The sequence below is a fragment of the Anarrhichthys ocellatus genome, unplaced genomic scaffold (genome assembly GCF_004355925.1).
Source record: "Anarrhichthys ocellatus isolate YVR2014 unplaced genomic scaffold, GSC_Weel_1.0 scaffold2, whole genome shotgun sequence".
Lineage (NCBI taxonomy): Eukaryota > Metazoa > Chordata > Actinopteri > Perciformes > Anarhichadidae > Anarrhichthys > Anarrhichthys ocellatus.
In genome coordinates, this window is record NW_022280032.1 from 13,625,012 (window position 1) to 13,650,506 (window position 25,495).

The 25,495-nt window shown below is 41.8% G+C and overlaps 1 protein-coding gene and 1 long non-coding RNA gene across 4 annotated transcripts; one reads left to right on the plus strand and one right to left on the minus strand.

Moving 5' to 3' along the window:
- Positions 1–23: 23 nt before the first annotated feature.
- polr3b (polymerase (RNA) III (DNA directed) polypeptide B) lies at positions 24–25,049 on the minus strand. 2 transcript variants are annotated; one of them, XM_031858922.1, is made up of 30 exons: positions 24,880–25,049; positions 24,512–24,544; positions 24,055–24,111; positions 23,907–23,971; positions 23,705–23,780; positions 23,144–23,244; positions 22,351–22,442; positions 22,149–22,266; positions 21,218–21,326; positions 20,279–20,401; positions 17,291–17,407; positions 17,073–17,207; positions 15,707–15,868; positions 14,879–15,079; positions 14,104–14,266; positions 12,479–12,632; positions 12,115–12,189; positions 11,901–11,999; positions 11,657–11,784; positions 9,984–10,193; positions 9,675–9,833; positions 8,745–8,862; positions 8,452–8,594; positions 6,109–6,212; positions 4,713–4,879; positions 4,187–4,300; positions 3,893–4,066; positions 3,360–3,518; positions 530–2,847; positions 24–195 (listed from the first exon to the last, which is right to left on the minus strand). In XM_031858922.1, the coding sequence occupies exons 1-28, from the start codon at positions 24,949–24,951 to the stop codon at positions 3,389–3,391; spliced, it is 3,399 nt and encodes a 1,132-aa protein (XP_031714782.1). In that variant the 5' UTR covers positions 24,952–25,049; the 3' UTR covers positions 24–195; positions 530–2,847; positions 3,360–3,388. The 2 variants fall into 2 exon arrangements, with proteins under 2 accessions (XP_031714782.1, XP_031714772.1); XM_031858912.1 differs by lacking the exon at positions 24–195 and having other exon boundaries at positions 232–679; positions 848–2,847.
- On the plus strand, positions 2,687–4,528 carry LOC116389883 (uncharacterized). Of its 2 annotated transcripts, none has more exons than XR_004213135.1 (2): positions 2,687–2,854; positions 3,364–4,528. It is a non-coding gene; the product is annotated as an uncharacterized LOC116389883 (long non-coding RNA). The 2 variants fall into 2 exon arrangements; XR_004213136.1 differs by having other exon boundaries at positions 2,823–2,854; positions 3,393–4,528.
- Positions 25,050–25,495: the final 446 nt, after the last annotated feature.

The window sequence follows — 25,495 nt, forward strand, 5'->3', positions numbered from 1 at the left end:
TCCAGCGGGGGGAAAGCCAGACCCGTCAAAATGTTTGCTGATGTTTCATGGGAAAGGGGCTGATTTTATAGGAGCCCTGATGGGGACATGTCATTGATAGGCTTGGAAGGCTGATGAATGGCCCCAAGTCAGATGGGGATGTGGCAAGGCTCACTGGAAGTCTTTTGTGGGGCTGTTTTGAATAAGAAAAGCTCCCTCCCAACGAAAAAAAAGAGGCTTAGATCTACGCAGTCCTAACACTGTGGCCTCCCCGTCTCCCATTATGGCATTTAATACGTTTTTATACACCCCAGAGCTCCATATAAACATACATCCCTACACAACCTCCGCTCCTGCCTTTGCTTCTCATTTTAACTCCCATTTCTCATCCCACGGACACTTGTTGCCGCATTTAGTCTACTTATCACCTCACTCCGCCATTAAAGCATCTTTGTGGCAACTTTATCACAGATTTGACATATTGTGTGCTCAGACACACATTCAAACATGCTAAAAATCCAGTGTGAATGTTTTTTGGTGGAATTCTCACCTGTTTTTCGCTCACTCTTTCGCTGTGTGCAACCTTATTTTTGGTGTGCCTCTGAGAAGAGGGAACGGTCACAAAGGGGGGGAAGTAAAAGTGCAAAGCCCGAGGCTGGGAGGGCTCTGATGGAGTGCCTGAGAGCTGGAGAAGCGAAAGCTGTGATTAGAATATGAATGGAACCACAGGAGAGGGGGAGAGGAGAGGGGAAAGAAGAGGGGAGAGGAGAAAGGCGGATTATGGCTGAATTACTCCCCACACCATGGATAGCAAAGGAGGACTTTCTCCACCAGTGCGCAGGCGTGGGGCCCCACTGCTGCTACTCACCAACGGACACCGTGCAGATACCTGGGAGCACGTGTGGGACAGGGGGGCAGCAACATCACATGGGACACGGTGCACAGGGCCATACTTTGTCGGAGCAGATCTGTGCATCCATTCACACTCATGTGGGAAGAAAGAAGCTGCTGGATATGAATGAAAGGTTAAAAGGAAGTTGGAAATATAAAAAAAAAAAAAAAGAAGCAAAAACAGCATCATCATAACATTTTATTCATGTCGACTTGTCTGCAAAGCTTCAGATTAAACAAGACGTGTACTTTAACAACCCATTAATGGCACACTATCTCAAGGCCTGCATGGTGGCTACTGCAGAGCCGTGACCTCAAAGGAGGATCTAATTAATTTCAGTCAAATAAGGAGAGGGTGGAGTCTGTATCTCCCTCAGTGGACGACATCCCTTTTTTTTTTTTTTTTTTTCATCCTGTTATCTGCTTATTAGAGCCTCATAAAATAGGACAGGTGCAGCCACCAAAAGAGCCTCTTCCACCCTTCCTATTCTCAGAGTCTGCCCACACAAACGGATGTGTACTGCTTTTGTTCAGTGAAAAGGCCCCAATTGAGTTGTGTGTGTGTGTATGTGAGAGTGGGGGGTATGGTTACGCTACGTACTACATGTTGGTGGCGTTGGGGCTTCAGTTTAAAAGAGGAAACCGTACGACTCTTCCTCTTTAAATAAATGACTGTCGTTCTGCATATTTCCATTTGTCCTCACCGAACACCCAGCCGTCTGCTCATCACATGGAATATACACGAGAGTTGTCCTTAACTATCTTCAGTGAAACTAAAACAATCTCAGGTTGTAAATACAAACAAAACGTCTTCTGATGGTTTAACGAGCATCTGATTAGTTTCTAATGGACTTAATCAGGAAGCAAATACATGGAAACATTTTACCTGAGTAGTAAATATGAGCTGGCTGATAATTCAGTATATTGCTCATTGATATTCAGGAGAATCATATCATGATGATGTTATCACAAGATAAACAAAGTGCTGCAATGATTAATCCATTAGACAATTATTTGGCAACAACTTTGACGATCGCTTTGAGTCGATTTTTAAAGGTTTGAGCATCTCAAATGTTTCCGTTGTGTTCGTTCCTCTACAGCAATATCTTTAGTTTAGGACTTGTGGTCAGCCAACATAAGACATTTGATTAAATTGTCTTGTGCTTTGTGAAACAGACGGCCACCTATCAAACCTAATGACGAATCAATAAATCCAGAAAATAATCAACAGATTAAATGTCAATGAAAGTAATCGCTAGTAGAAAAAATTTGGTACTCAAATTTTTGTTTTCTTATGTCGTGCATTATAGTGGAACACATTACTTCCAATTGCTGGCTAAATCATTACATGCATCAATCAATATCAGAACATATATTTACATTTGTTATTTCATAACTATGATAAACTTCAGCCATAAGTTGTGCGTTTTAGTGTATTTGTGCATCTCTTTATGATCCAGAACATGTAGGTGTGTTTTCTCACCATCATCAGATTTTTAAATATTCAGTGAGGTCAATTTATATTTTCTATGTTGACAAAAACAAAATACAATTATTTGTGTTTTCACACTGTTGACATTGATACGGTTGCTCCTGTCGGGATCTTCTCCACATTCACCCAACATGTGATATAAAACGGCAACATGTGACAGCCGAACAGAATTGACGAGGAGGATTTTTAACAAAATAACAGTTTTATCACATGAACATGCTGTTCATGTGCTGCTATGACCCCAAAAACGTTTACTTTGAGTTTGTGCCTTCAGCTGCTTCACCACCCAACAGTGATTTCTTTTGTTTTCAGGGATTACTTTTTTTGGCATTTTGCATTAGATAGAGTAAAGAAGAGAAGCAGACAGGAAGTCACATGTGACGAAGATCTGCGGCTGGATTAGAAGCGGGGCATCACAAGACAACCTCTTTGCAGCCTGTAGCTCAAGAAAGTTTCAGTTCTCTGATTTGAAAGCCAGTGGGTGCCTGAAGGGTAAGAAAACACATTTAACAATGTTTTATTTTAGGATTAACTTGTAAGTTGTAGTATTAAAACATGCAAATCCACTGGTTTTGTCTTCTAAGAAACAAAAGTCAAAGTGTTGGTGGACTATTGCCATTTTGTCCCCCAGGTCTTATTATTTATGAACAGAAGTTGTATTTAGATTTGAGAGCATTTTTCAAAAAGCATCCATTTAAATATTTGTAATCAAACAGGAAATGCCGAGTTAAAAGTAACCAAATAGCAGCACACACAGCAGCTGATTGTGAAATAATCTTTTGTAGTTTATTATATACACATAGAAAAACATAACGGTGAGAAAGTATGAACATAAATGAGAAACTTCACATTGTTTTGGTTTGTGAACACCAACAAAAATGTCAATATACGAATTCCTTAAAGGTTTAACCGTTACCTCTCATCCACAGCTCTAACAGCTTTTAAATTTCAATCAGTTTCAGACTATGTAAATTAAACCTCTAAACCTTTCACTCACACAGACATGTGTTTCTGTCCCCGTCCTGGTCAGTCGTTGTAGCGTGACAGTTTGAGTCGGGGGATGATGTTCATGGACTGCAGCTCCTGGAACAGCAGCTTGCAGGCGTACGGGATACGCAGGGAGGAAACGTGGCAGGAAGACTTGCAGTAGTGACACCTGGAAGATTGGAAGAGAGAATCAGACTGCAGACAAACCAGAGGACTAACGACTGAACTTCCATCAGAAGGACCAGAGTTCTAACTCAAAAGTGATGACTCAGTAGCCAATGAGAGCTCATCTATAGTGAGGTGATGTAGGAAGATAAACTATTAAGAGATGTAAACATTTTATTTAAAGTTAGTGTAAACTTTTTCCTGAAAACGACAACGCTACATTAAGTTTCTTGTTCTTTCAGTACACAGTAATGGACACCGGGTCATGAGGGGGACAAATCCTCAGGTCCATTGCTCCAGGTGTGTTATCCTGTATGTTGGCTTCCAGGAGAAACAGATCAACAGATCTGCACTAGTCGACAGACGTGTTCGACTTACCACCCGGAGTATCCCAGCAAGCCGCATTGCCCGCACACGTCCACCTCAAAGGCGTCACTGGAGATCATGAGGCGCTCCAGCAGCAACATACTCGCTCCGTAGCCGATCAGACAGTCACGTTCCATCTCGCCCAGACGCAGACCTCCGTCTCTGGAGCGGCCCTCCGTAGGCTGCCTGATAACGACACAGATGCATAATAATACTGCCAGAGTAATAGAGGTATTGGTATAAGAGAGCAGCACTGCTCTATTTTTGTTATTTCTATAGAATTACGATGAGACTATTGATTTTTACCTGGTGAGAACGGCTCTGGGGCCTCGGGCTCTGGCATGCATTTTGTCAAGTACCATGTGCTTGAGTTTCTGATAATAAACCGGTCCAAAGTAGATATAAGCCTCCAGAGGTTCCCTGAGGAAAATACGTAGATATCAAGCTAATGCATCCGTAATGATCTAATCAACACTACAATACAGGATATCTCAATTAACACTCAATTCAATAACATCCCATTCTCACTTTAACATTGCATGGATACACACATCACCTTACAGAGTAAATATCAGGCCTGTATCTTTACCTATGCTGTACAAATGCTACATACCGCTGATAAAGGAAAAAACATTGTATTAAAATGTATTTATTGTTTTGTTGTTAATGAAAATTGAAATCGCTCTGAGGAAAGGTTTCAATATATGTCAGATATGATGATTTTCTATCACAAGCTGGTTTCATGTCTTTGTAAACTCTTAGAGAAAGCAGCCAGTAATGTGAAGTGTGTCTGAGTTGTGTTTGATGGGATGACACATGCGATCTTTATTACCCAGTGATTCCCGAGGTGACGTAGTCTTTGCCCTGGTAGCTGTATCCATAGCGGATGAGATCCTCGCACACATCCTTCACCTTGCTGCCTCCGAACGCCGTGCCGTAGTGAAAGCGTCCATCCAGGACTCCGGCTTTCCCAGCCAGCAGCTCAATCAACTTTCCCACCTGGCAGAATCAGACACAATGGCTCCGTTCATAACATAAATCGTTTGTGTTTTGCACTCTCTCCTGGCACCAAATGCTGATATTGTGGGTGAGAATAGATTACACATGTACCCCCGTGGGGTGGGACCGGCACTCTAAGGATGACTGATTTCAACAATTCCTCTGAGGTCCCACCCAGAGGACCCCTGACCCCATCGCATAAAAGGAAACACCTACTCTCATTTCACTCTCAGGCCACAGAAACATCTTCCCGAGCGCCAAACATTTCTGAGTCTTTTCCATGACAACCACAGCGCGCAAACACACTGGCACTGACAACTTCAGCAGTAAAGATCATTCAAGTTTTTACAGTGTCGGGGGACAAAAAGCTGGTGGAAACGGGGCCAAGTTTCATGTCATTCACATTCAGCACCATCCTGCAGTTCAGATGTACCGTGCGTGTTTGATAAAAAACTTCCACACGCCGCTACAGGCGGCGGCTTCGCTGGCAGCCGTCTCCACAGCAACAAATATCTGTTTTGTGAACAGCAAGATTGCTGCTTAGCGCCGTCAATGGACGTGTGCTCTGGAAGCCAACGATAACCCGGAGAGGAGAGGAATGGGGGATAATGACGGCGTTTGTCTCGCAAGAGCCGACACGAACTTATGAAGAGCGACGGTCAACGCGGAGACGGAGGTGATTCAGACTGAACTCTGATGTCTGCAGGTTTTGAACTCGGTGTCAAATTACAGAATCTTCAACGGAGAATAAAAGTCGATTTGACCTATCTGACAAATATTACACAAACTATTAGAGCTGAAATGATCATACAATTAATTTATCAATTGACAGAAAACAAATCTACAACTGTTCTGACCAATCATTTGAAACAGTAATGCAGAACATTTACTGGTTCCAGACGCTCAAATGTGACCATTTGTTGCTTTTATTTGGTCTTAAATGATAGTGAATCTTTGAATTTTGGAACGTAGGTCACACGAAGAAAGACATTTGAAGACGTCACCTTGGGCTGTGGGAAAGTATGACAGACATGTTTAAAAAACAACTATAACTGATATTATATAGAGCAGACAATTGATGGATTAATCAAGAAAACAATCATCTGATTAATCAAGAGTAAAAATAATCATCAGTTGCAGCCCTAAGTCCTAATGACTTATGGAGAAAATACAGTTATAAAAATGATTGTTAGTTTCAACCCAACAAAGTATGTTCTTCCAGTCCGTACCGTCATTCTGGAGGGATAGCCGTGAGGGTTCATGATAATATCTGGACAGATGCCCGTGTCACAGAACGGCATGTCCTCCTGTGGAACGATGAGGCCACAAACACCTGATACACAAAAACAACAACATATTGAAGTCAATGCACACATCTGTACACGCAGCAGAACGGCTATACTTTTGCCGAAAATGCAGATGAAGCACAACAAGCACTTTTAAGTGGTTTATCTTTTGATCAAGAAAAATCTAACTACAATAATCTAAACATTTACTTGATTGTTTAGGTCATTTATCAAGCAAAAATACGCCGAACCAGTTGCTGATTTCGGCTTCTTATACGCGAGGGTCAGATTATATTTTGCATTTATCATCATTGTAAATCTAATAACTTTGGGCTGTTGCTTGGACAAAACAAGTAATTTGAAGACACCATTTTGGGCTCTCCGAACTCATGATGAGCATTTTTCATTAAGACTTAAAGATAAATCTGAAAAATAATCAATATGAAGTGAGAAATATAACTGTACTATCTTCAATTGTAACCAAAAAGTCAAACCAGCTTTGCCTAACGGACCAAACAGTATTGATTAAAAAATAGAAGACAACTTGTAGTTAAACTATTTGCTGGTGTGGACCTCTGTCAGAATGACATTTCCATACTCATGTGGACGGACGGGGTCCTCTTTTGATTCACATGCTGTGGGGGACAAGCGCTCTGGTAGCCAGGAGTTTAAGTGCGAGTGCAAATGTTTGCTGAGGGGCCGAGGCACTCTTCCCTGGCCAGGGTAAACAGATTGTAGGCCCATTTGCAAATGTAAAAAAGAGAAGAAGGGGAGAAGAGAAGGAGAGCAGGAAGTGGAGAAAGGTGCTTAGCTTGACAGGGAGACCGGGATTACACTTCCATGACTTTCAGTTTAACTCCGAGGAAGTGGAGGGGATCAACTGGAGAGGAGAAATTGAATCCGTGCACGTGGGAAAAATTCACTATTAGCCGAGCAGTCGGCAACACAGCAGACTGTTGATGCCATACAGGATGTAGTAGCAGGATGTTGACCGGGAACAAGTACGGCAATTTGCTGGAAAGTCATCCAAGAGCAGGAAGAAGGTGAAAAGGAAAAGAGAGAAAAGGCGAGTACGGCTGAGCCAGAAGAAAAGGTAAAAGGGGAAAAGAAGAAAGAAAGAAAAGGCAGTAAAAAGAAAAGTTTGAATATCAGGGTAAAAGTAGGATAAAAGAGGAAAGAGAGCAGGAGGAAAGAAAGTGGAAAATGGAGGAGAAGGTGATTAGAAAGATTCAGAGGAGCGAGAGACACTAGTTCCCATAGCAGACATCCTCGGTGTTGTTTGTTTTGTGTGAAAGTGAATGATAAAAGAGGCATGAAATCAGCAGAGAAAGGCAAGACAACAGCAAGGGTCCAGAGCCCTCCATCACAGCTCATACAGCCCCACGCTGGCGGCTCGCACAATGGGCCCCTACTACTGACAACCCCTCCACCTCCTCCCCCACCTCCACAGCTGTGTGTGTGTGTGTGTGTGTGTAAATAATTAACTTATTCTGCTCTGCTGACCAGGACTTATGAGACTAGTCATGAGTAGCTGTAAGATCTATTGCTGCAGTTAAATTCTAATAAAATAATAAAACCTTGATTTGGGATTCAGTTTAAAATATTGACGTGGTAAATTCTACATACAAATACAAGCCCACTGGAGCAAAGTATGCCGAGCATTTCCTAAAGTGTCCGTGAACACCTCCACATGACTGCATGGAGCTCTGATTAACCCAACTAGCCGTACATCAGTTGCACATCTGGGAGTTTCTCCAGCTAACCCCCCGGCGACCCCTCTCTCTTCGTCACTATCTGAGACAGAAGACATTGTCCCACCCCGAGCTGACCGCCCAGTGGCCACTGCGTTAATGAGGAGAGTAAATTATGCATGGCGCCAGTTAGCTTTTTGATTAAAACATCATACAAGCCCTCAATAGGGGAGGTGCTGCAAAACAATGGAGGTTGTAAACACTTTTTCTCCAGCAGCAGCAGAATACTGCTGGGGTGTAATAAATTTGCATAGTCTGGCACAGGACAAAGAGCCAATTAATTGAAAAGAGCTCTTGAAAGATGAGGACAGGGGGGCAGTGACAGAGCAACAGCTACTGAGACTTGACTCAACAAATGCTCCGGCACAGAGACGACCAAAGTTTTTTTTCCCCCCCCAGTCATTTACAATCTCTCATGACAGGTTGAAATTGGGGGCTTTAAGTGGTGGATATTAGCGCAGTGCTCTTTATTCTGCACATTTAGGTTTGAGCCCTTTTTAGAGAGAATACGGTCCGACAGCGCTGAGGTTGGCACCTTTTTGTCCGTGTCGACTGGAGAATTTGTCTCCTATCTCTGGCCTCCTGGTCTGCCTGAGGAGGATCTTGATGAGGAAAGCATCTTCAGCGTTGGATGAAATCATGACCTTCTCGACGTACGAGTCTGTTGTGCCCTTGTAGCTGCAGAAAGAAAGAGGAAGAATGGCCGAAGTGATTTTCTTTACAGCAGGATTTGCAAGAAATCAAAAAAAAAAAAAAGTTGAGCGGTTTCTTCTGGACATACAGAAGCTGAAGAGGTGGGTGTGATGTTGGGGGAAGAAGCGCACTCACCTGATGGGCACGTCTCTGTACTGGGGCTGGCCTGGCTGGGTACTGCCCTCCAGTGGTGTCTGGGTGACAGTTGGCATGGACTTGTTCACCAACACCTGCTTGTTCTCCACTTTCTCACCTGTGCCCCACACAAAACACATCACACAGTTCATCACGGGGTTATGAGGGCCTGCACAGGCCATTACATGCGCTTATATGATGCGACTCTTACCCAGCACTCCTTTTAATAACTCTCAAGAAGAACAGACATGCAGCTACATGTGCATTACTGTTATTTTTTAATTATTTGTAGCCTGTATATTAATCTCTTTTAATTAATCTCTTTTAACAATGAAAATGATTTCCCCTTTATTTACTTCCAAACAATTAATTGTACGAAAGCGCATTAAGTGTGCTAATTAACTCATTGCACCATGATAGTGTCCTTCGTTGGGTCGTGCTGTGTGTGTGTCAACACAAACTGAAACCGTGATAAAGAAAGCTAAATACTTTGCTTGTGTTGAAATGTCATGAGTCAGTACTAGACTGAGAGCTTTTAAAGAACCCAATTAATGGAGACGTCAGGCTACTTTCTTTCCCTGTAAAACAGAGAATCTTTAATTGGGACCTGAAGTCAAAGGCATTAACAGAATCAACCAATAAAGCCGTCAAACATTCTGATAAGTTGTATCAAATTGAACATTTCTTTCCCATATCCCTTTGATTGATTGATTAATTACATTAAGTAACGTTAGACTTTCATGAGGCCTTAAACACTTAAAAAATAACTTGCTGAGTAACAAGCCAATGCCAGCAAAATAGAAATCCTGTAAAAGACTATAGATGAATCCTGTTGTATTCATAATACAGTCAATCACAGTATTGGAGCAGTGGAGCCTGGAATAGAGCAGCAAGGCATCCTGGGTCTCTTCCAGTCCTGCTGGTACTCACCGGGGGAGCAGATGCCGTCAGCATCCAGGATGCTGTGCTTCCAGATTGGCTTTCGTGTGGTAGCATCCAGCATGGGCCCCATCACCTTGTCAAAGGTCTGGTTGGTGTAACGCCGCAGCGTGCACTTAGCGTTTTTATAGACGAGGCACCGGCCAAATCCTGGAGGGAAACATCAGTATTACTGAGTGTCTGTGACTTGAACAACTTGTTGTTACACAAATATATTGTAATAGAGGACTTTTAAAAGTGAAATACGTTTAGATAAAAAAAAAGCTAAAATCCTGTGAAACTGCCAACATGCACCGTCACCTCTGTCAAGCGAGGCTTTGTTGAGGATCAGAGCGTCCTCAATGTCGTAGCCGCTGTAGCTCATCACGGCCACAGTGGCGTTCTGACCAGCAGGCAGCTTCTCAAAGTCAATCAGTTCGATGGTTCTTGTTTTGACCATGGGTTTCTGAGGGTACGCCAGCAGGTACATCAGAGTGTCGATACGGTTCCTCTGGTTGTAGCCAATAGTACCTGAGGAGAGGGGACAAGGAGATGTTTATGGGTATATGGAGCTATCTTGTTAGTGTTTACTGCATGTGTATCATGATTTTTAAAGTCCCTGTGTCAACGTAGGGCTAGGCAATAATCCAATATGATAATTTATCGTCATTAAATGGAACCATGTTGTGATTAAATCATATATCGAGACACACAATTACATCGTCTAAATTGATAATAACGAGCACATACGAACAAAAAGTTCCCCGAAAATCGGATTATTTTGCACTGAAGTTTACAATTAAATGAGAAAATACTCTGTACCTTTCATTAGTCTATATGAAATCACCACATGGTCTTGTGTGAATTTAATACTGACAATTTATTGTGTTACCAGAAAACTTGCTATGTAGTGATATATATCGTTATCGAGATACGATACGACCTGTATTGTGGTAGAAGAAACTGGCCCAGCACTATGTCAATGCACACAATTAGTAACTGTCTATGAATCAATTATGAGTGGGTAATATGTGTTAAGTCCTCCTGTTGGGTGGGTCGGGGCTGGGCCTGGTTAGCACCGTCTCAGAGCAGCGGAGTGGAGGAGCGGGCTGTGTCATGGAATAAAGCCTGGCCTCCCTGGAGGCCTTGACATTTGTCAGATGCTATTACTTCACAATCAGGCTACAAGCACAGTCTGTGATAATAGGCCCGAGCCACACAACCAGATTTGCACATGTATAGGGCTGTCCACACAAAACAGACAAGGCAGAGGATATTGGGCCAAATATAGTTCCAGTCTGTGTTTTTGTAATAACGGGGGGGAAGGGAGGAGGTGGCGGACGGAGGTAAAGCGGCGGGGTGGGGGTGACCGCAGGTCTTTTACGAATGTTAGCAGGGCCGTTTGGGGAAGTTTTGGTTACCAAGGAGCTGTGGGTGCGCACTCTGTGGTCTTTCGCAGCTGAGCACACTGACCCCCTGAGCACAGCCAGAGCAGACACAATGAATTGCTAATGACACTCTGGGTGACTGGCAGGGAAAGGGCCTCCGCACACACACACAGTACAATGGAGGACCTACGCAAGCGCCCCATGTTTGATGTCCATGCGCACACACACACACACACACACACACACACACACACACAAGACAAACACTCAATCACACATACAAATGTATTCTGACAAAAAGTAGAGCAGGAGCGGAGTTTTGGGGGAGACGAACCAGCTTGTATCTATACTGTTTGTTATTCTAATGTCCTTTTGAACGATTTTAACTTGTGCAAATAAAACTTTAAACTCTGAACCAGCAGATTTAGGAGGCTGAAGAATCGTCTTGATGCGAGATTAAATTACCGTCAGTATCTGTGCTTGTGTGTATGCATGCACAGAAGTAAACACTGTCGCTGTGTGGAGGATGTACGAGAAAGGATTTGAGATCTTTACAGTTTAAAGACCTGCCTGCTGACTGAAGCTACCTGCTCAGCTGAGTCTTACCCATGGCCTGCTTGCCCATAGCACACTGGTATGTGTTCCTGGGTGACTGGTTGTGGTGCGGGTAGGGGATGAGGCCGGCGCACACCCCGAGCAACGTGAAGGGCTCGATCTCCAAGTGCGTCGTGAACCTGCAGAAAAAAAAGAAACAAAACAGAGGAGGCAGTCAGCCCAGTGCGTTGAATGACAGAAACAAATCAGGAGAGCCTTATCCCCATTTCTTTCCCCAGAATCAGGTGCTGCTCACTTGCTAATCATGTGTTCATAAAGGGCGATGTGACAGTCATTCTCCTCATTGACATCCAGGTACTCAACCAGGCCCTCGTGCAGAAAGTCTTCAAAGGCTCTGGGGGCAAGAAAAGTGCGTTTAAGTTATAAAAAAAAAAATAATCTGCTCTTTAAATATTTATGATTATCTGCAAACAAATAGGCTCTTAAAAGCTCCTGACGCCCAGCCTCACCTGTAGCCCTGTGACATGTCTTCAATGTGTTTGTTTTTCACCATGGGCTGTCCCCTCTTCACGATGATGTACGGCCTGATGGAGAACAACACAGAACGGAGCAAAAAGCTGTCAAACTACTAAGGAGAGAAGTTTTACATATTCTTTGTTATTAAACACCAACACATTGGGAGGACAAATTATGAAAGGCTAATACATTTTGCCACTTTAAATTAAGCAAAGAATTCAAACTTGTAAGTAAATGTGACTGTGTTGTACAAAGGCCTGGCTGATGGAGACTAATTGTGTATTACAGAATGCATCCCATAGCGTGTATTTTTTATGCTTTTTTAATGCCTTGTGTATCAGTCCAGGTTTAAACCACCTGCAGAGACGTCCTCCGTCAGAAGAGATGTAGACGCAGCGGTCGGTCAAGTTGGTGGAGATTGACACAAACTCGTTGATAAAACCCGCCCTGCGCATCAGTCTGAAGGTGTTGATCAGCTTGTGATGATCTCGAATCACACCGAGAATGTTACCTGTCGACATAATACAGACAGACAGACAGAGATAATGCACATACTTTAACTACACAAACACTCAAGTCCGGTTCCCCACCATCGCCTTTTAACATAATCCTGGTATCAGTCCTGGACATGAAGTTATTTTTTGTCCTGCAACCTGCAAGTGAGTAACTCCTGTTTCTGTTTCAAAGTAAAAGCTCTTGCGTTTTTCTGTCGACAGAATCCCTTCAGTTGTTAACATAAAGCTTTTATTCTGAATTACTTGCAGGACAGTTTGTGGAAATATAATGACTTGCACGGTTCCATAAATTAGTAGAGTGCCGCCTTTTAATTGTTAAAATCATTACTTACAAATGAGCACACTCTTCTTTAATCTTTTTTCTTTCTAAAATCAAGTAAAACTAACATTTATAAATGAACATTCTATTATTGTTGGCCATCACGAGAGGCTAACAATCTAAAGAAAGGAAGGGCTGGCGGCAGCAGCAGCGCTGCAGCAGAAGAAGCCGTCTGTGTGAACATCACGCGTGTGCGAGTTGCAGCACTTCAGCGAGGTAACTGTCACGCACCGCATTATTTTCTCAATTAATCATCCCGTCTATAACATGTCAGAAAATGGGGGAAAATGCCATCAAAATAACTCAGAAACCAATCTGACGTCTTCAAATTACGTTTTGTCCAAGCAACGGTGTGAAATGCAAATATATTGTTTGACATCAGATCAAAGTAAGAAAAGCTGGAACACAGAAATGTTTGTAATAAGACTCAAAAAACAATTCTAAATTACAGAAATAATTTTTCTTTCGATCGACTGCTTGATTTTAGCTCCAGTCTAAGAAATGAAAAACATAAGTCAAAACGTTGCAGCAGATAACCGCTGTTACTATCGGAGTAACGCGCAGTGAGCAAATTCTACTTATGGGTTAAATTCTGAGTCAAAAACTCCCGTTCGCAAACTTTAAATGGAAAGAAAAAGAGACACAGCATGTGTATACAGTAGTGTACTCTGAACCGCCACGGCTGGTGAAAGCAGAGCTCAGGCTGCCTGCAGGGGTTTGCTCATATCAAGCCTGACAGACAAATGAGTGGAGAACAGAGGAGACACTGTGCTCTGCCTCTGTGTGACGGCACATTTGCAGTGAACACACTCTGAAGGGCTTTGACACCTGCTGCTACCAACTAATTAAATGGTATGGCAGCTAATATAATTCAACAGTTATCAGTGGTGAGACAAACATATACAGTAATTAAGGGGCCAAGTTGTGACTCAAGAATAATACCTACCGCTGCCATATAATTAATGACTTATCAGCCTCCCTGCAAAATTAAAAATTGCTTTCTGTAAACTAAACAGAATATTTTCCCTTCATGTTCAGAAGCAATGCATTCAAAACAGGGAGGATTCAACTTTCTTTTCAAGTGATCTAAAGCAACAGCTTCCACTGTTCGTTCTCTTTGTGTTTATTATTTATGTATTAGGCTTTACCATTGAGGAAGACGAGGAAGACGCTCGGGTAGGAGAGCTCCTCTCCGCACAGCAGGTTGACGTCTTCTACTCCCAGATTGAAGGCCAGTTTGATGATCGGACCGTCCTCCATGTCGGTGGTGATGTGGGTCATCAGAGCCAAGTTCTTCACCAGACCACAGGCCTGCAAACCAAAAACAATGACGTGAACCACGAACAGTTACTATATTATATAGAAGGCTACGTTTCTTTGTATTTACACTAGGGACTGGCGATATTGCAAAAATGTTCTGTCACAATATGGGTCAGAAAGCCCATATGAAATAACCACATGATTTGTCTACTCTTACTTGACAAATGAAAAGTATTTTCTCATTAAATGCAAAATAATCAGATTTTCTGAGAAATTTTAGTATGTGCTCGTTATTTTCAATAAAGAGAACGAGATTGTGTATCACAATATCTCGATATATAATTTCTTCACAATTTTCATCATTAATTGACATTGAATTATCGCCCAGCCTTAATTGACATGTTACGCACAAAACAACAATACTGAACCACGCATCTTTGTGAAAACAACACCAGATCAATCTACAACAATATTTAGTGGACCTCTAATCCTGTTTTCAAAAGGCTGTCCTACAAAACAAGAGCTGTGATACTGTAACCTTGTGGCTCATCTCTGCTCTGCATGTTCCATGCAAACTCTGATTTCAACATGGAGAACTGTTAGAATGACCTCGTCACTGGACCTGCAGGAACAGGTGAGGTGTGGCCGCTGCAGCTCACTCACCTCTCCCTCGGGCGTGTCAGACGGACACAACATGCCCCACTGCGACGGCTGCAGGGAGCGCGGCCCGCTGACCTTCCTGGTCTTCTCAAACTGGGAGGAGATCCTCGTCATCATGCCGAGAGCCGAAATAAAAGAGAGACGAGACAAGACCTGGGTGACACCCTGGCGGTCCATCTTGAATCTCTTCAGAGACCAGTTGCCCTGTGGACAGAAAATTCACTATTATTAACTAACCTGCCTATTAATACATTTTTCATGAACACAGGTAGTGCTGGAGTGACACTGTAATTCAAAATGTTTGCTTTACTTCTACCTGCTACTAAAGTTACGACTTCATTCTTTATCTAAGAGGAGCTCATGAGAGAAATGTAAAGTTTATCATCGTTCAAATGGTGGAAAAATGTTTTGTTTATTTGGTGAATCTGAAGTATGCACTATATTTGTATTTTTGTAACAGCTATACTCAATGTATATACTTAGCAATTTCAAAATCTTAGTTCTGAAGAAGACCATGGGATGTGCCTGAAAGCTCTTAGAATATCTAAGTAAGTACACCTTTAATTTAGACATTTTATAGCACTTTACATTAAAGTAAAAGATAATTTAAAAGTTATGGTTTGTGAAAGTAACTAAGGACTGTTCACATAAAAACATATTTATCGTTAATTAATTACCAAAATAGCAGTCTGAGCATTGAGTATTCACAAAGACAGAGCAGACAGGGACTCTGTTGCTTAAAGACTCCTCAGTAGGCCGGATGTTTGTTGGCATAAGGTTTTAAATCTGGTTCATGTGGGGGTGAGGTGCGTCCTTTCTATTTACACTCACAGTGGATATGGCGTTGACCATGCCGTTGGTGATCTGATCCTGCCGCATGTGCTTCACCACATCAAACTGAGCGGCTCTCTGCTTGGGGATGATCTGGTCAGCGATTTTCTTCAGCTCAGAGTTGAACTTCTTAAACAGATCCTCAAACAGTAGAGACAGCAGCTGAGACAGAGAGAGACAATGATCATTGATATTATTCACTTGTCACATCTTCGGCCCGGATGTTGGGTAAGAACAGTCATTTCAGAGAGTTGTCATTGTATCTTCATAGTCACACTCTCAGATCTACTGGCACCTCGCATATATTCCTGCCTTTAATCAGTACCGAGGTGTGTTTACAGTCAGATTTAATAACCAGGTGTGCCGGCTCACCGATAAGCCTGACCTGGCCTCCGTCCCAGGTCCCTGTCCTCCTCCACCACGCCTACAGGAGGCAACCTCTCTCCCCCCCCCCCCCCCCCCCCCCCCCGACCCCCCCCCCCCCCCCCCCCCCCCCCCCCCCCCCACCCCCCACCCCGTGCATTAGCATACATCAAAAACAAACAGGCAGCGCTGCTTAAAATTAATAAAGAAATTAAGCTTCCATTGCGCAGCCAGGCCAATTAGTTGAATGTCAGGGAACCATAATTGGAGAGTGAGGAGAGATTGCTGGCGTTGTTAGTGTGTAAGCCCCCTATTGAAAGAGGGGTCTGTGCCCCCCCCCCTCTCCTCCATCTCCTGCTCCTTATACAGAGCAGGTTGGGGGGGAAATTAAAGGCCTTAAGACAGCAGTAATTACATTATCAGAGCCGGGCCTGCGGATTAGCTCAATCGCTCCAGTCAAGGCAGCAATTCTATTGTCACGGTGCTGAAAAATCCCCATGCTGCCACTGCCTCTGGATTTTGGTGCCACTGCATATCTCTCTCCTGACAAAGCCAGGCTGAAATACAGGGGGAGGGTTGAAAACAAAACAGGGAAAAACAAAGCTGAATAGAAATAATGAGAGTCATATGAAAAGAGAAGGCGGCAGGAACAAAGATGCAGGTGAGAGATCAGGGCTGGAGCTGCCGCTGTCATCTGGTCCAGTGCTGTGACCCATTCACACTAAAGCACGTGAGGGATATTTGTTCTTGTCCACACGTTATGATTCAGAATAAAGCCCGTTTTGTTTTCTTGCGAGTAAAGAAAAGGTAGAAAACACCTTTCAGTTATAAACACCCCGTTCAACAGGGTGCCTGTTAATGTCAGAACCGACTTCCTGTTGATCCATCGACAAATTAACAAATAAAATGAACTAAATGGACCTGCATGTCTTTGTCTGGCTGGCGGATTAATTATGGCATTACACCAGCAGTAAATGAGAGCACATGGAGCATCGAGGCTTACCTGTCCAGCCAACTCCAGACGTTTGTTGCCATAGTAATCTCTGTCGTCCACCTTGTTGCCCCCTTGAGCCAGGATCACCCTCCGAACCATCACAGCCAGGTAAATACACTTTGCCCGAAAGTTAAACTCTTTGACCTGCAGACAGAATACCCAATGATTACACTCTGTGGAATACACCGAGTGTACTGTGATTGTTGTCCGTCTGTTAACCAACATACGGGCACATGTGTGAGGATAAGAGACGCCAAAAGCTCTCTGGCCTCCTCCATCTTGGTCTTCTTGGGGCCTCCCCACATGCGCTGTCTCCGCACTTTATTCCCGAGGTACCGGAGAGCCTGAAACACAGAGCAGCAGATACAGCCGAGGTCAGGGAGAGCCGAGTGATGATGTTGGTACGGATGCGATACCCAAAAAAACATACCGTAGCGATATAAAGTTGTTTTTTTAACAAACTTTATCTAAAATGTTTAACATTTGCAAAAAAACAAACGCATAACGTCATTTACCCACACACCTGCCCCCCCAACCAATCCAACCTCTTCTCTATAAGACCTTGACAAAAAGATAACTAATAAGTAAATTTAAAAAAAACAATCAATAAATCAAAACGTAACCACGAGGGAAAGGAAGAGGATGTGGGATGATCAGCCATCCTTGACATAGATTAAAACTAGAAGGGGCTAAACGTTCTAGACACAACTTAATGCATCAGTGTTAAACAAAATGCTGAAATTACATTTATTTCAAGAAATATTGGATCAAAGAAAGAATTAGAGAGAATCCTATGATCCTGATCAGGCTTTACCCAGAACTGGTCAATAGTTCTGTATTTAAAAGGCATTTGGTGGAAGTGTGTTTGAGGCCGATTGTAAAATGATTAACGTGTGGAATTTTCAAGAAAAAGCGCACAGAAAACACATGTGGGAGGTCAAGCAACACGCGCACACAAAAAACACACGCACTTCTCTGGAGCCCTCTACTGAACTATAGAAAAGGTCAGAGGATAATGAGACTTAAGACCTTTTGCAAGACCACCCAACCTGCATTAGATCTCTCTCTCTCTCTCTCTCTCTCTCTCTCTCTCTCTCTCTCTCTCTCTCTCTCTCTCTCTCTCTCTCTCTCTCATACCCCATGTGAAAAAAAGTTATTGTCTAATTTAGAGAAATAAAAGATTATTTACATATGAATATATATATATACACATATTGTAATATCATATATTCATATTTATTAATTGATGAAATCTTCAGATATATCAAAGTATAGATCAGTAGAAAAAAAGATGACAGGCAAATATAGTTTAAGCAGATTACTTATAATCTGATAACAATGTTTCTTAAGCCTCATCTGCCTTTAATTATATAGATTTAGGCCTCATTGTGCACATTACAATGACCCAATGAATACCGTGAACAGACATCGTGGAGGCTGGCAGACAGAGGAACATGAGAGCTGCGGAGGCTGGTTGCTAGGAAGCAAATATGGCCTCATCAATGCATCAGCAGTTCCTCGAACATAATAATCTTTATGAAAAACAAATTGGCCGATTGCGTTCATCTGTAGATGTCAAAGAAAACATGCGGGCCTGCTGAATAAACCACCCGAAGCATTACTTGACTGGCTGGTAAGACAAAACCTCCGTCACCTGATCACAGAGAGACAAAGAAAATACCTTCTGTCACACACATCCTCCTCTTCAGACGGAGGTAACGAGCATATTAGGGCTGGCTGATAATTCAATAACGCTGCTTACTGACTTCCATCTTAATCATACTGTAGTGATGTCATCCGCTGAGTTTTTTTAAAATAATTATCCTCAATATTTTGACATTTTCAGAAATATGCTTATTCACTTTCTTGCTGAGAGTCAGATGATAAGATGACCACCGTTATGTCTGTACGCTAAACATGAAGGCGGTTAGCTTAGCTTAGCACAAAGACTGGGGGGGAACAGTTAGCCTGGCTCTGTCCAAAGGTAACATTCTGCCTACCAACACATCTAAAGCTCACTAATTAACACACTACGTCTGGTTTATAGATTAATACAAATACCAAAGAGTGAGAAAGTCAAGTAGTGGATTTATCGGGGGGTTAATGTGACTTCCGAGTCTTGTTGTCTCTGTGAGTTTGCCAGGCAACCTGCAGAGACTCCAATTAGTAAGCTTTATGCTGAGCTCACACTTTACTAGAGCAACAAAACAACAGGCTACAAGTCATTATTAATGGAAGCCATTGACATGAAGCGACAAACGGACGCCCGACACTTGTCGGTGTGTGACGGGCTACAGATCAAAGTTGAGCTGGTCTTAACTTTTTTTCAATGATGCGGTGAAACGTCAGCCGATCGCATGTTGTCTTTAAACTTGTCCTGTGCTATTTAACTACGTCAAAGACCACTTGAGCGACACTTTAACAGCGACTCACCGACAATGTCGCTCGCCACACTTCGTTTTGTTGCTTGTAGTGCGAACTCAGCATTAGAGGAGCCGCTAGGCTGGTTTTCTAATCGTTGGGGAGAGCCAGGCTAGCTCTGTTTCCAGTCATTATGTAAAGCTAAATGAATCTGCTGTACATGTATATTTACAGCACAGACATGAGTGCTATCAATCTTTTCATCTAACGAATAAGTGTATTTCCCAATGTGTCAAACATCTCCTACATTTCCCATAATGCAACAACTTGCATCCATCTACTTGACCATCCTGCCTGGTAAATGCACACACCCCTCAAACGCCACACCCACAGTTTGTAGCACAGAGGATCTGTTAACTTATCAAGTTCAGGCTGAGGAAAAACCTTGATAACATCAGTTATTTTTCAGATTTGTTTGTGATTTTTTTTTCTTTAGTGAACTGAATATAATCGAGGTAAACCTTAAACTTCTGCTTCTACTTTATTTAATCATGCACTTTCAATTTTTGTACTTGTTTTTTATGGGCTCTCATTTCTATGTACTTTTACTATTTATGCATTATTATCTATTAGAATTAGCAGTTGTAATTTCATCATTTGTTCATGTTTGCTTTTTAAACAAAGCTCAATCAAGTCTGTATGTTTTGTTAGCTTTGTAAATCTAAATAAAAAGAGAATTTAAGGCAAAGTAGGATTCCTTCTAACTAGTAAACTGACTATTAAGTGTAAAATCAGTGGAGTATTCCTATAATGTTATGACAATTATTTCAACCACGCATGGACCACTGAGGTACCTGAGTCTGTGTGAAGATCTGGGCCTTCTGACACTCCTCCAGGCTCGGGGCAAAGCTGGCCATGACGTGCTCCTCCGTACCGATCATCTGCACTATCTCCTGGTCACTCTCTACGCCCATACCCTGTGTGAACGACCAGCAGAGAGTGTGTGATGGGAAGTGAGATTAGAGGAACAAGAGTGGATAAATATTTAATTTATGCGACTACATAAAGACCTTAGAAATGAGGTGAAATGTACACAAAGTAGACATTCTGCAACTAGTAACTGGAAGAAGAGGTGAGTCAGGAGGCATAAGGAGGAGCTGTGCTTGTACACGGAGGGAAGAGTGAACTGGGAGTCATGAGGTTGTCTGACATTTGTTTATGGAAATGTGAAGCTATGGGAACTGATCCGTCTGTCCCACACTTTATCGAAGGTTGTTTCTGCAGCCAAACACGGGGGATGGATGGGGAACAAGTCACCCAGGATATACAAGTGCACTGCAAACAGAGCGAGCATGCAAACTGCGTCCTGCGGATAATGACTCAACACTCACAGGTCGACGTGTTTGGAGAGATTTGTCCTCAGTGGGGAAAGGAGTTAATGACGGCAGCTGTCTAACTGACATTTTCATTGAGGGCAAAATGCGACACATGAAAATGAATCTGATGAAGAGTTACTGAAACTGCTGACTTCTAACTGCACTAACCTGCAATAAAAATCACAAAATGCGATATGCATTATTAATGCGGTGTGAAATCATCTATTGCAGATAACTCAGGCTGCAGTAAAACAGAGCGAACCATAAAAAGTTATTCCATCTGATAAAGTTTCTTTGGAAACAAACTGAAGTTTTTAGCCTCAGTAAAAACAACTCACGGAGCTGTCTCGTAGCGCCCCCTACTGGAGGTCTAGTAGCACTCTGCTGTGTCATTCTAATCATCAACAACTCTTTCACCTTGAAAATGATGGCAATGGGGGCGTCCTCCGACAGCGTGTTGTGTCTCAGGTAGAATCGGCCTTGTTTGACGATCATATTAGTTCTGCTCTTCTTCTCATGAGTAGAGCTGAAATTGAAGACGAGATAAAATCAGAGCAGATGAAGAACCAGAAGGTTTGACAAAGAAAGCGAAATATTTCACAATAACATAAGAAATGGAAACAAAGGTAACATAAAATATGTAATTCCGTCTTTCTTGTAACTGCAACAAGTGGCAGTGTTTGGTATTAAAAAGGTGTTTCGTGGAGTATTTGAGATTTAAGATCACTAGGGTAACCGATGCTGCATGGCTGTAGGGAAACCTCAAAGAATTAGATCAAAACAGCCTGACCACTGACATAATCGATCACTAGACTTCAACGCAATGCAAAGTAACAAACCATTTTAACAGGTCAGAAGAATCACTTTGCTGTTCCAGGCTTTTCTTTTAGCTTCTAACTAAAAGCTCAGAATAACACGAGGAGACTTCTTGATGATAAATGCAAATAAAGACATAAAAACAACGTAAAATTGTTAAAAGTTCAACTTTTAGCATAACTATTTATTTTTTGAAGGTAAAGCAACACAACTCACACAGTCTACCTCTTGGAATGTAAAAGATCTACTCTGTTTGAGTTCTGTTAACGTTTACAGAGACTTTTTGAATGTAGATTATTAGGAATGAAAATGGAGCAACGGGTAAAAATGAATGACCACATTTCAAGAAATTATTTGACATTTGAGTCTGATAGTCTGTTGACGTTTTATTTGTCTGTAGAGGTTTTGTGTGTTTCACAAGCAGTTGCCTATAAATCCTGCAATCTGTGCAACTATTATCAATGGCAATGCAATTAGTTTGAACTCTGTCACTGCACTGAATGGATGATTAGGGGAGAAGTTGTTACAGTACCTGGTAACGGAGGCTCCAACTGCCCCCTTCCTGTCCTGCTCCACAATGATTCGGTTCTTAGACAGCTGTTCCTGGATCAGAATGACTTTCTCCTGACCTTTTACAATGAAATAACCCCCTGTGAAGAAATACCACATGGAGCGTATTAATAATAAATGTGAGGGTGCGTTATTGCTCTCATTCTGTGTCATCCTGGATGTACCTGGATCCAGAGGACATTCATTGAGTTTAGAAACCTCGATGTGCGTCTTTCCTGTGAGAACACAGTTCGAGCTTCGCAGCATGATTGGCATCCTGAGAAAAGCAGAGTTAAATACATTAATACCAAGAGCCTATGAATGACTTTATACTAGCATTTATATATTATTATATTATAGTGTATACGTTTGTAGATTATTTTGTATCCATTATGGACAAAAACTGTGAAATAACAGCTTAACATTATCAAACAGAGCAGGTGGAAGAGTTATAGGAATACTTCACCACCAAAACTACCATCAATTACCCGCCCTGTATTAAAAAGAAAATGTGTTGCATGCCCCAAACAAACGAGATAAGTCTTGATGAATCGAAGTAAATGGGGGCCGTGTTCAACAACAGCAAAACTATACTAAAACATTGGTTTTCAAACACTCAAACAACACATGCAGTATAATCAAAGTCTCATTTATCTAGTCGAATTCTCACTACTTCTCAAACACATGCATTTTAAAACATTTCCGCACAAACAGGGTCACGCTTGTGCAGGTGCTCTCCTCACACTAAAGAGGAATTCATCAAGACTTTTCTCAGTTTTTTGATTCTTTGTTCAATGTGAAGGCAGGCGAAAAAAAACTCAGGGAACACAGGGTGAGTAATTGATATATGAAATGGTCATTTTGGGAGTGGAAGTATACATTTAAGATCAATTAAAAAGGAGAGCAGTATTAACGGTGAGTAAAAGATGTTGTATCCAGTCATAAATTGAATCTGGGCAGGATGTGACACTACGATACCTTCCAATGGGCAGTGCATTGCGGATGATTCTCTGACTGCCACGAGTGTACTCTATGTCCACTGTGATGGGAGCTGAATAGGTCATGTCTCTGAGACGACACTGTAAAAACAACAGCAACAATGAGTGAAATGTTCTGACATTTGATGTCATCATAGGTGTGTTTGCATAATTACCAAATATCTTTATCAGGGCTAGAACTAACGTTGGTTTTTAAATGATCGATTCATCGCTTAATCTATGAAATATCAAAACATAATGAAAAATGTGCATCGTACTTTAGGTTTCTAGAACCCATATATTTGTCATTACATTACTTTTTGGTCTCATCAAATGTTCAAAAACAAACAATTTGTTAATAATAAAGCGAAACAGAGAACATTCTCACATTTCAGAAGCTGCAAGCTGCAAATATTTGACATTTTTGCAATTATAAAAATTGTTGACCATCAGTTATCTGTAAATTGGCAAATTGGCTCTAATTAGCAAAAAACTAAGATGTAAAACTGCAGCTACACCTGCCAACAAAGGTTCATAACATTACACAACAAACTAAACTCACTTCATGAGGAGATACTGGTCTGGTTACGTTGAAGCTTTCTTCAACATCAGGCATGCCAACGTAGATATTGAGGTATCTGCAAAGAAAACATTCATAAATATTAATAACATCATTCAATATTCTCAATACAAGCCGCTTCATGTATGTCTGCAGTGTTAGATTACTGTCGGTTAACCCAAACGTTGATGTTCACGGGACTCACTTGAGGTACCACATTGGATCAGCATCACTTGTGATCTTCTCGTTTGCGTTCATTATTTTCTTTATCTGGCAAACCAGACATAAACAACATGAACATATATACAAAAAGATACAGCTGTACACACATTCAAGTTGGAGTTGTGTTTTACCTCAACATTGATAAAATAGTTAAAGGAGTCGATGTGCTGCTTCACCAGCCCTTTCACCTGGAGAACGGATTGAACAAGTCAAGATGTAAAAATGTCAGTTTGTGATGTATGTAGTGCTGAAATAATTAGTCCGATTAGTTTATCAAGTACCTTCTTGTGACCAGAAAAGATGGAAATAAAACCATTTAATTGCAGATTATCAGCATCTACCCCTATAATATTTCCGAGTGTGTCGGGCTATTGTAGGCAAGGTTGCAAATCCATGATTATAGTGTAATTACTGCATTAACGTGAAGCATTTCATTCACTAGATTAAAGACAGACCCTCTGATCATCTACCCTCTGATCATTTCATCCAACATATACCATGATAGAGGATTTATAGACTACGTGTAGGATAACATTCAGCAGGGGATATTTGGGGTAAACAGCAGGTGGATGAAGGTTGGTCTGTTACCTTTAGAAAGGCCGGTAACAGTTTCCATTTTTCCTGTAAAAAAAAAAGACATAAAACAACACGTCAGGTTTTACTGGACTCTTGTCATTAACCAGCAGTGAGAGCACTTTTCTTGAAACACTTTATATTCTGCAACCGCAAGTTAAAGTTATCAAAATATCTTCAATTTGCAAACTGAGAGTTCCCCCGAAAACAATATGAATACGTGTGACTCTACAACTGACACCCCGTCTGTGGTTTCGGTTCATATAGCGTTAGCTCTCCACAAGCTGTTTGTTATGTTTTGTCTGTCGTGATAGCCACCATGCTAACGTTAGCTTCTCCACTCGTGGCGTGGAACTTTCGGTCTTTATTTCCTCCCGACTCACCGCTATAGTGTTGACAGGAGCCGCCAGCTCCTGAGGAGTCATGTCACTAAACTCTCCTCCGAGTACCTCCATGGTTATCTCCACTGTTCAACAGCAAACACACACGACTCTGCTCATACTGTCAATGTTGATATAATTGTGTCGTCGGAAGTCGCTGCAGCATGCGAACTCTTATGTGTTCCACTGTAAAACGTCCGTGTGGGCGGAACAGAAGAAAGTGTTCCGCCTTCCGTCTTTTCCTTAAAAAAGTCGTGCGATCTTTTGCAATAATTAGAGAGATTATAGTGTAGAGATCAATGTATGCATGTTTGTAGGTATAGTTATCTGGCAAGTGTTTGTGAACATCAGCATTAACTCATCGCACAAACAAATTTGAGTTGCCAAATGTGCCTAGTAGGTACATATAGACAGGTATTGTGGATTCAAAGTACTGGTGCTTTACTTGTGTGTATTTCGATTTGTGGTAATGTTTTCGTTTATTACTACAACTGAAAATGGCCAAATACTAGCCAATTGAGAGAATTAGTAAATACAAAAACATTTAAACAAAATTAAATGAAATATATTTCTCACTTCGTTTGATTTGTCCAGGTTGGTGAAACTTCTGCTGTCACTG